The 12,128-nt window shown below is 48.5% G+C and overlaps 1 protein-coding gene across 1 annotated transcript; it reads right to left on the bottom strand.

Annotated features, from left to right (window-relative positions):
* Positions 1-1,830: 1,830 nt before the first annotated feature.
* On the bottom strand, positions 1,831-11,926 carry trim2b (tripartite motif containing 2b; the record flags this gene model as incomplete). Its single annotated transcript, XM_080486158.1, has 13 exons — positions 1,831-1,983; positions 2,560-2,700; positions 2,786-2,856; positions 4,473-4,641; positions 4,718-4,885; positions 4,958-5,061; positions 7,477-7,672; positions 7,742-7,927; positions 8,003-8,141; positions 9,325-9,584; positions 9,672-9,852; positions 11,090-11,238; positions 11,828-11,926. The coding sequence occupies 13 exons, from the start codon at positions 11,924-11,926 to the stop codon at positions 1,831-1,833; spliced, it is 2,016 nt and encodes a 671-aa protein (XP_080342284.1).
* Positions 11,927-12,128: the final 202 nt, after the last annotated feature.

Raw genomic sequence — 12,128 nt, 5'->3', positions numbered from 1 at the left:
AGAATCATCGGAACATTCTAGAACCCATGACAGAGAATGATCGGAACATTCTAGAAACCTTGACAGAGAATCATCGGAACATTCTAGAACCCATGACAGAGAATCATCGGAACATTCTAGAACCCATGACAGAGAATCATCGGAACATTCTAGAAACCTTGACAGAGAATCAACGAAACATTCTGGATTCTATGACCAAGAATGAACCGGAACATTCTAGATTCTTGACAATGAATATATTAGAACATCCTAGAGTCCTCAGCCATGACAAAGAATGCCTTGGAACATTTTAGATTCCTCAACAAAGAAGGAATCACAACATTCTAGACTCTTTGACATTGGCAGAGAATAATTCAGGACAATCTAGAATCCTCCACAGACGATGGTTTGAAATACTCTAGAATCCCCGGACACAAATAATCTGGAACAATCTAGAATCGGCAGAAAAGAATGAATGGTAGCGTTCCAGAAGAGGCGGAGCAACACGGACCCTCTAGAAAAAGAATCCTGTAGATTGTTATTGATCCTGAATATGCAGATTTTTTTTAAACACGGTACTGTTAAGTTTATTCTCACAAATATATATATATATATATATATTGGAAATATTCGTAGACTCTTTAGGTGTTTCCGTCAGCAGCGGATTATTCTCTGGAAAGAGACACAATGTACCTAGCATAGCATGTTAGCATGGAGACAGGAATGCTGCCATATTGATCATCTCGACAGATTAATCCATTATTTCCTCGGATTATTGAAAAGAGAAAAATCAGACTTGGTAGATCAATGCCAGTACTTCTACTTCATGAGAACCATTAATTAAAACGTTCTTGTTACTTACGTTTGATCACTAAATGAATTTATTGGATTATTTTACAGTTAAATGTGTCTTTTAGTAGATTTGACTGATTTTATGTCTCCGGATGTTTTTTCCCGAAAACAACAAACGTAGAATTTTCCCTCAAAGTTTCATGATGTTGCCGGAACCGAAGAGCGCTAGCCGTACAGCGTCACTGGCTCGACATCGCGAAGGAAGAACCATAACAAGTATATCGTAAACAAATCAGACGTTCCACATTCAAACGTTCTCAGAGTGCGGGCGATGTCCGACGGGCCGAGAGAGGTCCGAGTCGTCAGCGTACTGCAGTAAATCTGGCTCGTTGGGTTTTGGCGGTTTTCGTGTTCGGCGCTAACAGAACCGCGTACGACTCCTCGCAGCAGGGTCGAGACCTTTAACTGATGAATGAGAACCTTTCTCATACCGCTACTTCCTCTCGCGATTGTGACTGGTGCGGAACTCCTCAGTACCTTGAAAACACAGTAATACTAAATAGCGACTATAAGTTTATACCGTAAAGAGAAGCGATGAATTCTATAGTCGACAATCCTAAATGAGTTTTGACGTAATCACTGGGACGTTGGACCTCTTTGAGCTCATTGGACATCAGATCGTCTTTTACCGAAGGCAGAACCTTCGAACACCACCAATCCTCCAAATACTTGTGTTTTTCGTGTATCCATGCGTTTGATACTTTTCATTCACTGTTAATGAAGCGGAGGATTACTTAAAGTCGACTTTTCTAAAATCCTCCGTCGTTCCGTGACGACTAGACGTCTGACATCTTTGTTCCGTCGTTGCATAACTCTTCTCTCTCGCGTTGGCGTCGACAACTTCCTCGTGATTTTCCGTGAAAGTCTCGTTTCCGTCTCGGTGTCCCGTCGTTCCCAGCTCGCCGAGTGACGGGCGTCCGAAGAGTCTCATGCAGTTCCGTTCAATTTGACATCGTGCACCACGCCGCCGCCGTCGCCGCCGCCGCCGTCCGGCCTCCGTCACTGCAGGTAGCGGTAGACTTTGAAGCAATGGTTGCCGGAGTCGGCAACCACCACGTGTCCGTCCGAGGTCAGCGCCAGGCCCTGGGGTCCATACAGGGGGTCCGCCGACGTGTTGATGTACGACAGGAAGGAGCCGCTGCCGTCGAACACCTGGAACGTTCCAGCAGGAGACGGGGAGTTAGTGGAGGCTCACTGCTGACCCCTGCTGGAGGGACACACCATTAACACTTAAAGTACTAATATGAGTCGGAATATTAACCTTTAGCTACTTACCAATACCAAGTACTGATACGAGTACTAACCTTTCGCTACTTACCAGTACCAAGTACTGATAAAAGTACTAACCTTTCGCTACTTACCAGTACCAAGTACTGATACGAGTACTAACCTTTAGCTACTTACCAATACCAAGTACTGATATCAATACCGAGTACCGATACGAGTACTAACCTTTCGCTACTTACCAGTACCAAGTACTGATAAAAGTACTAACCTTTCGCTACTTACCAGTACCAAGTACTGATACGAGTACTAACCTTTAGCTACTTACCAATACCGAGTACTGATACGAGTACTAACCTTTAGCTACTTACCAGTACCGAGTACTGATACGAGTACTAACATTTAGCTACAGGTGATGTTGCTGATGGACGACGTCATTCAACACTCGCAGAGTTGTATCAATAATACCCGGTATCGGTACCCCTGCCGCCATGATCACAGTACCTGTATCCTGCTGTTGCCCCAGTCGGCTACGATGATGTTGCCGTTGACGTCCACCGCCACGCCGGTTGGAGCGTTGAACTGCCCGTTTCCTTCGCCGTTGGAGCCGAACTTCAACACCAGCTCGCCGTCGAGGGTGAAAACCTGAGCAGGCGAGACGACACGCGGTCGTTTGTACGGTCGCCCAACGTGGCAAGGCGAGGAAAACCTTTGATTAAACCTACGGTACCTTCACAGAGTGGTTATGAAAGTCCGTCACGATGATCTCATTGTTCTTGTTCACGGCAGCAAAGTGCGGACCTTTACGACACAAAACACAAAACAGGCTGTTTTTAGGAACTACACTGAAGTACTGTAGCTAGCTAGTGTTGTTAGCTGGTGTTGCTAGCTGGTGTTGTTAGCTGGTGTTGCTAGCTGGTGTTGCTAGCTGGTGTTGTTAGCTGGTGTTGTTAGCTGGGGTTGTTAGCTGGTGTTGTTACCTGGTGTTGTTAGCTGGGGTTGCTAGCTGGTGTTGTTAGCTGGTGTTGTTAGCTAGTGTTGTTAGCTAGTGTTGTTAGCTGGGGTTGCTAGCTGGTGTTGCTAGCTGGTGTTGTTAGCTGGTGTTGTTAGCTAGTGTTGTTAGCTAGTGTTGTTAGCTGGGGTTGCTAGCTGGTGTTGCTAGCTGGTGTTGTTAGCTGGTGTTGTTAGCTGGGGTTGCTAGCTGGTGTTGCTAGCTGGTGTTGTTAGCTGGTGTTGTTAGCTAGTGTTGTTAGCTAGTGTTGTTAGCTGGGGTTGCTAGCTGGTGTTGCTAGCTGGTGTTGTTAGCTGGTGTTGTTAGCTGGAGTTGCTAGCTGGTGTTGTTAGCTGGTGTTGTTAGCTGGTGTTGTTAGCTAGTGTTGTTAGCTGGGGTTGCTAGCTGGTGTTGCTAGCTGGTGTTGTTAGCTAGTGTTGTTAGCTGGAGTTGCTAGCTGGTGTTGCTAGCTAGTGTTGCTAGCTGGTGTTGTTAGCTGGTGTTGTTAGCTGGTGTTGCTAGCTGGTGTTGTTAGCTGGTGTTGTTAGCTGGTATTGTTAGCTGGTGTTGCTAGCTGGTGTTGCTAGCTGGTGTTGCTAGCTGGTGTTGTTAGCTGGTGTTGCTAGCTGGTGTTGCTAGCTGGTGTTGTTAGCTGGTGTTGTTAGCTGGGGTCGCTAGCTGGTGTTGCTAGCTGGTGTTGTTAGCTAGTGTTGTTAGCTGGAGTTGCTAGCTGGTGTTGCTAGCTAGTGTTGTTAGCTGGGGTTGTTAGCTAGTGTTGTTAGCTGGAGTTGCTAGCTGGTGTTGCTAGCTAGTGTTGCTAGCTGGTGTTGTTAGCTGGTGTTGTTAGCTAGTGTTGCTAGCTGGTGTTGTTAGCTGGTGTTGCTAGCTGGTGTTGCTAGCTGGTGTTGTTAGCTGGTGTTGTTAGCTGGTGGAGTGGGGTGGTGCACAACTTTTTGGAACACTCAACTCGTCTCCATGGACACGGGGTAAAACGCAACTTTTTAGAAATGGTCTATCTCTAAGACAATGGGCAAAAACGCAACTTTTCAAAAATACTTGGTCTCCATAGAAACAGGCAAAAACACAACTTTTTGAAAACGCGCCGACGCATCTTTAGGGACATGGGGGTAAAGCGCAAATTTAAAAAAATGCTGCGTCTCCATGGAAACAGGAAAACTAAATTCTGTCCAACGTCTTCATGGAAACGGTGAAACATTTGGAAAAGACTCCTACTCATCTCCATGGAAACGGGAAAACACAACTTTTCGAAAACTCTTGGTCTCCATGGAAATGGGATAAAACACAACTCCTCGAATGCTGTTGCCGAAACCCGCAACTTTTCCAAAACGAAAACTCCAAAAAAACGGCGGTTTTCAGGCGAAACGTCGTCGCGTGATCGGCGCCGCCGTTTCGCTGAGGAAACTACCTGCAAACTGTTTGTCTCCGTTGCCACGGCTACCGAACTTGGCGACGAGCTTCCCGGTGGGCTGGAAGATGAAGACGGTGCACGCCTTGTTGTCGACCACGATCACGTGACCATTCTGGTCCACCGACACGCCCTTCGGTCCCATCAGCCTCCCGGCGCCCAGCTTGGCCTGGAGGTCAGAGGTCGGAGGTCACAGAAGCCACGCCCCCTACAGGATTCCGCTCACCCCCCCACGCCGCGCCTACCTTGAACTTTCCCTCGCCGGAGAAGATGCTGACCCACTTGTTGTCGTAGTCCGCGATGATGATGTCGCCGCTGGGGTGCACGGCCACGCCGGTCGGCCGCTGCAGTTGCCCCGGCGACCGTCCCCGCACGCCGAAGCGAGTCTTGAACTCGCCGTCGTTGGAGAAAATCTGGAGAAGAAAGGTGTCGCTCAGCGTCTTTACCTTCAGTCTCCGAGGCGTGCGGACGCTGCTCGTCTTTACCTGGACGCACTGGTTGTTGCTGTCGGCGATCAGAATGCGTCCGGCGCTGGAGGCGGCGACGCCCTGCAGGTTGGTGAACTCACCTTTGTTCCTCCCCTTCGTTCCTGCGCAGAAAGAGATGGAACTCTTCTGTTAGCGAGAGAAGTTGGTTCCTGATTCGACAGGTTTCCTCTTGTGTTGTTGTGTTTGTGTTGTTGTGTTTGTGTCACTGTGTTTGTGTGTTTGTGTTTGTGTTGTTGTGTTTGTGTTTGTGTTGTTGTGTTTGTGTTGTTGTGTTTGTGTCGTTGTGTTTGTGTTGTTGTGTTGTTGTGTTTGTGTGTTTGTGTCACTGTGTTTGTGTTGTTGTGTTTGTGTTGTTGTGTTGTTGTGTTTGTGTGTTTGTGTCACTGTGTTTGTGTCGTTGTGTTTGTGTTGTTGTGTTTGTGTGTTTGTGTTGTTGTGTTTGTGTTGTTGTGTTTGTGTGTTTGTGTCGTTGTGTTTGTGTCGTTGTGTTTGTGTCGTTGTGTTTGTGTTGTTGTGTTGTTGTGTTTGTGTTGTTGTGTTTGTGTGTTTGTGTCACTGTGTTTGTGTCGTTGTGTTTGTGTTTGTGTTTGTGTTGTTGTGTTTGTGTGTTTGTGTCGTTGTGTTTGTGTTGTTGTGTTTGTGTGTTTGTGTTGTTGTGTTTGTGTTGTTGTGTTTGTGTGTTTGTGTCGTTGTGTTTGTGTCGTTGTGTTTGTGTCGTTGTGTTTGTGTTGTTGTGTTTGTGTGTTTGTGTTGTTGTGTTTGTGTTGTTGTGTTTGTGTGTTTGTGTCGTTGTGTTTGTGTCGTTGTGTTTGTGTCGTTGTGTTTGTGTTGTTGTGTTGTTGTGTTTGTGTTGTTGTGTTTGTGTGTTTGTGTCACTGTGTTTGTGTCGTTGTGTTTGTGTTTGTGTTTGTGTTGTTGTGTTTGTGTGTTTGTGTCGTTGTGTTTGTGTTGTTGTGTTTGTGTGTTTGTGTTGTTGTGTTTGTGTTGTTGTGTTTGTGTGTTTGTGTCGTTGTGTTTGTGTCGTTGTGTTTGTGTCGTTGTGTTTGTGTTGTTGTGTTTGTGTGTTTGTGTTGTTGTGTTTGTGTTGTTGTGTTTGTGTGTTTGTGTCGTTGTGTTTGTGTCGTTGTGTTTGTGTCGTTGTGTTTGTGTTGTTGTGTTGTTGTGTTTGTGTTGTTGTGTTTGTGTGTTTGTGTCACTGTGTTTGTGTCGTTGTGTTTGTGTTTGTGTTTGTGTTGTTGTGTTTGTGTGTTTGTGTCGTTGTGTTTGTGTTGTTGTGTTTGTGTGTTTGTGTTGTTGTGTTTGTGTTGTTGTGTTTGTGTGTTTGTGTCGTTGTGTTTGTGTCGTTGTGTTTGTGTCGTTGTGTTTGTGTTGTTGTGTTGTTGTGTTTGTGTTGTTGTGTTTGTGTGTTTGTGTCACTGTGTTTGTGTCGTTGTGTTTGTGTTTGTGTTTGTGTTGTTGTGTTTGTGTGTTTGTGTCGTTGTGTTTGTGTTGTTGTGTTTGTGTGTTTGTGTGTTTGTGTCACTGTGTTTGTGTTGTTGTGTTTGTGTTTGTGTTGTTGTGTTTGTGTGTTTGTGTCACTGTGTTTGTGTTGTTGTGTTTGTGTGTTTGTGTCACTGTGTTTGTGTCGTTGTGTTTGTGTTTGTGTTGTTGTGTTTGTGTGTTTGTGTCGTTGTGTTTGTGTTGTTGTGTTTGTGTGTTTGTGTCACTGTGTTTGTGTCGTTGTGTTTGTGTCGTTGTGTTTGTGTTTGTGTTGTTGTGTTTGTGTCGTTGTGTTTGTGTCGTTGTGTTTGTGTTGTTGTGTTGTTGTGTTTGTGTTGTTGTGTTGTTGTGTTTGTGTCGTTGTGTTTGTGTCGTTGTGTTTGTGTTGTTGTGTTGTTGTGTTTGTGTTGTTGTGTTTGTGTTGTTGTGTTGTTGTGTTTGTGTCGTTGTTTCACATCTGGACTTTGGCCTGAATTTGCTCGACTTTTAATCTGAAAACCAAAATTGTCTGTTTTTCTTGAAATCGCTTAAACGCAACATGAGGCTCACATGGAAAACTTCTGTTCTGTTTTCATCTGTTCCTCTATCATCCATCCATCCATCCATCCATCCATCCATCCATCCATCCATCATTCATCTGTTCCTCTATCATCCATCCATCCATCCATCATCCATCATCCATCCATCATCCATCCATCATTCATCTGTTCCTCTATCATCCATCATCCATCCATCATCCATCCATCCATCCATCCATCCATCCATCCATCCATCCATCCATCATCCATCCATCATTCATCTGTTCCTCTATCATCCATCATCCATCATCCATCCATCATCCATCCATCATTCATCTGTTCCTCTATCATCCATCATCCATCCATCCATCCATCCATCCATCCATCCATCCATCATTTATCTAACAAACTTCCCTGGTCTTTGGACTGAAGGAAGAAACTGCTAGAAAACCACAGAAATATGCAAATGAGCTGCCAGTAAGAGGGCAGGTGATTGGTTAACGAGCGCGATCGTCTGACCGATCCTGAAGATGAGGTCGTCCTCGATGGGGTTCTGGGTTTTGCGCCGCGGCGTTCCCAGGGCACTGCTCGCCCGCTTGGAGCCTTTCTTCTTCTGGCCGGGCGACTTCCCCCGCCGCTTGGCGCCGTCGGACGAGCCCGTGGACGGCGTGGCGTTGGCGGCGGAGTTGGTGGCGGTCGTGGTGGACGGAGACACCTAGAACGGCGGATGGTCGACGTTAGTCCAGAAGAAAGACGCTCCCTGCGTTCCGTCCGCCGGACTCACCTCCACGTCCACGTCGGACATCCTGGTGACGGTCAGCCTGAACGGACTTCCCTTGATGTGCTGGTCGTACAAACGTAGCGCCAGCGAGAAGTCGCCCTCCTTCGGCACGACGTACACGAACTCGTACGTCCCGTTCTTGTGGTCGACGATCTCGCCGTCGACGATGCTTCCATCGGGCGTGAAAACCTGAACGCAGGACGTCGGACCTCGTTCAGACGGGTTTCGTGTTTTCTAGTCGCTTTGGGGGAAATGAAAACGAACCTCAGCAGACAGGATGGCGTTGCCGCTCTTGCACGCTCCTCCGGACTTGTCTCTTGTTACTATGGTAACCGAGGCGGGATGGCCCACAATGCATTGCTCCAGTCCGGCGCCCATAGCCTCACTCTGGCTCGCCACCGCGCTGCAGAAGACCAGTATCCGTTCAATTCATGTGTTCCAGGGACGCACCGATACCACTTCTTCAAATACATTAATAGTAATAGAAAATAGATACTGAGTACCGATACCAGTACTAACCTTTACCTACTTGCCGATACTGAGTAACGATATAAGTACTAACCTTAAGGTACTTCCTGATATCTAATACCAATACCAGTACTATCGTTTAGCTACTTGCCGATTCTGAGTACCGATATAAGTACTAACCTTAAGGTACTTGCTGATATCTAATACCAATACTAACATTTAGCTACTTACAGATACTGAGTACCAATAGCACTGGTATTGGTACCGATATAAGTACTAACCTTAAGGTACTTGCTGATATCGAATACCAATACCAGTACTAACGTTTAGCTACTTACAGATACTGAGTACCGATATAAGTACTAACCTTAAGGTACTTGCTGATATCTAATACCAATACCAGTACTATCGTTTAGCTACTTACAGATACTGAGTGCCGATAGCACTGGTATTGGTACCGATATAAGTACTAACCTTAAGGTACTTGCTGATATCGAATACCAATACCAGTACTAACGTTTAGCTACTTACAGATACTGAGTACCGATAGCACTGGTATTGGTACCGATATAAGTACTAACCTTAAGGTACTTGCGGATATCGAATACCAATACCAGTACTAACGTTTAGCTACTTACAGATACTGAGTACCGATAGCACTGGTATTGGTACCGATATAAGTACTAACCTTAAGGTACTTGCTGATATCGAATACCAATACCAGTACTAACGTTTAGCTACTTACAGATACTGAGTACCGATATAAGTACTAACCTTAAGGTACTTGCTGATATCTAATACCAATACCAGTACTATCGTTTAGCTACTTACAGATACTGAGTGCCGATAGCACTGGTATTGGTACCGATATAAGTACTAACCTTAAGGTACTTGCGGATATCGAATACCAATACCAGTACTAACGTTTAGCTACTTACAGATACTGAGTAACGATATAAGTACTAACCTTAAGGTACTTGCGGATATCGAATACCAATACCAGTACTAACTTTCAACGACTTACCGATACTGAGTACGAACCTTTAGCTACTTTATCATCTCTCTACATACTGCAGAGGTATGACATAACGTAGGACTCCCAGTACCCAGTACCTCACCTGGTGGTGACGATGGTTCCCAGGTTGTGTATGGACTTCCTCAGCCCGTCGGTCTCCAGAACCAGATCCAGCTGGTCGTTCTCCTGCGGCTCACACGGCAGACCCAGACCCGTCAGCTCCCTCAGCCGCTCCGCCAGCTCGCGCTCCGCCTGCACGCCGGCCACGCACGCCTCCGCCGCCATCGCCTCCTCCACCTGGGTGCAGGCGGCCGCCATGTCCGCCTCCCCCCTCGCCAGGCCGTCCACCTGCGCCTGCAGCACCTGCAGAAACAGGCCCCGGTGAGAGAACCTGGTCGTCCACCATTAACGTGGCGGCAGCGGCGGCGGCGGCGGCGGCCGGACCGTTACCTTCTGCTTGAGTCCGTACGTCACCTCCAGCTCCATCAGCAGGACGCTCTTCCGCACGTCCAGCTGCTTGTGGAGGTCCTCGAAGCTGGACTGGACGTCCTCCTCGATGGAAGCTCTCTGATTGGTCAGCTGCTGGAGGATCTCCTTCACCAGGGACAGCGCGTCTGAGACCTGAGGGAGTCTTCAGACCCGAGAAAAGATCAAATACACGTTTCTTTTTCCTGCTTCGTCCAACTTCAGGAGGAGAGGCTCTGCTAACGACAACGGCTAACAGTCACAGCTATGATAACTGCTAACAGTCACAGCTAACAGTCGCTGCTATGATGATAACAGCTAACAGTCACAGCCAACAGTCGCTGCTATGATAACAGCTAACAGTCACAGCCAACAGTCGCTGCTATGATAACAGCTAACAGTCACAGCTAACAGTCGCTGCTATGATAACAGCTAACAGTCACAGCCAACAGTCGCTGCTATGATAACAGCTAACAGTCACAGCTAACAGTCGCTGCTATGATAACAGCTAACAGTCACAGCTAACAGTCGCTGCTATGATAACAGCTAACAGTCACAGCCAACAGTCGCTGCTATGATAACAGCTAACAGTCACAGCTAACAGTCGCTGCTATGATAACAGCTAACAGTCACAGCTAACAGTCACAGCTATGATAACTGCTAACAGTCACAGCTAACAGTCGCTGCTATGATAACAGCTAACAGTCACAGCTAACAGTCGCTGCTATGATAACAGCTAACAGTCGCTGCTAACAGTCGCAGATAACAATAACTGCTAACAGTCACAGCTAACAGTCGCTGCTAACAGTCGCTGCTAACGACAACTGCTAACAGTCGTTGCTACGATAACTACTAACAGTCACAGCTAACAGTTGCAACTAACAGTCGCTGCTAACGACAACTGCTAACAGTCACAGCCAACAGTCACAGCTAACAGTCGCTGCTAACAGTCGCAGATAACGATAACAGCTAACAGTCGCATCTAACAGTCGCTGCTAACGACAACTGCTAACAGTCGTTGCTACGATAACTACTAACAGTCACAGCTAACAGTTGCAACTAACAGTCGCTGCTAACGACAACTGCTAACAGTCACAGCCAACAGTCGCTGCTACGATAACTGCTAACAGCCACAGCTAATGATCACAGCTAACAGTCGCTGCTAACAGTCGCAGCTAATCATCGCAGCTAACAGTCGCTGCTAACAGCCGCAGCTAACAGTTACAGCCAACGGTTGAAGCTACCAATCACAGCTAACAGCGTGTGAAGACAGCGTTGTGAAAACGATGTCCGTTTCCACGGCAATGGCAGAAAAACTGAAAGTTGATATGTAGGGTTTTGAAATTTCCCTCCGTTTCCATGGAGACGGAGTCGGAGCACACAGTTGAAGAGGTGGTTGTGACCTGTTGGTGGCAGCACTGAGCCGGTCCTGCAGATCCTCCCGGTGCTGGTCCAGGGCCTGGGTGAGGGACACCTGGCTGTGGTCTTCGTGCTCCGGGAGACAGTCGTCACACAGGAAACAGTCACAGGACGAACAGTGGAACTCCACCGCCTGAACACAAACACCTGCTGAGTCAGGAAACGCCAGGCCATTGAGGGAGGGGGGGAGGGAGGGGGGGATGGAGGGAGGGAGGGAGGGAGGGATGGAGGGAGGGAGGGAGGGAGGGATGGATGGAGGGGGGGGATGGATGGAGGGGGGGATGGAGGGAGGGAGGGAGGGAGGGAGGGATGGAGGGAGGGAGGGAGGGAGGGAGGGAGGGATGGAGGGAGGGAGGGAGGGAGGGATGGATGGAGGGGGGGATGGATGGAGGGGGGGATGGAGGGAGGGAGGGAGGGAGGGAGGGATGGAGGGAGGGAGGGAGGGAGGGAGGGAGGGATGGAGGGAGGGAGGGAGGGAGGGATGGATGGAGGGGGGGGATGGACGGAGGGGGGGATGGAGGGAGGGAGGGATGGAGGGAGGGAGGGAGGGAGGGATGGATGGAGGGGGGGATGGATGGAGGGGGGGATGGAGGGAGGGAGGGAGGGAGGGAGGGATGGAGGGAGGGAGGGAGGGAGGGAGGGAAGGGATGGAGGGAGGGAGGGAGGGAGGGATGGATGGAGGGGGGGATGGATGGAGGGGGGGATGGAGGCCCCAGTCGTACCTTCCCAGCATGCACTGGGCAGGCATTCTTCCCGGGCGGAGCCTCCAGGACGGTGCACTCCTCACTACTGCTGTCTGGGGAGTGCTGGTGGGCCTCCATCTGACCTCCAGACACACCCCCCGATCTGCCCCGCCGCCAGGGGGAGGGGCTTCACGAACCTGGTCACAGGGGGAGGGGCTTCACCATACAGCTCACAGGGGGAGGGGCTTCACGAACCTGCTCACAGGGGGAGGGGCTTCACAATACGGCTCACAGCGGGAGGGGCTTCACAACCCTGGTCACAGGGGGAGGGGCTTCACAA

The sequence above is a fragment of the Lipophrys pholis genome (assembly GCF_963383615.2).
Source record: "Lipophrys pholis genome assembly, chromosome: 18".
Lineage (NCBI taxonomy): Eukaryota > Metazoa > Chordata > Actinopteri > Blenniiformes > Blenniidae > Lipophrys > Lipophrys pholis.
This window is presented reverse-complemented; position numbering and strand designations above follow the sequence as displayed.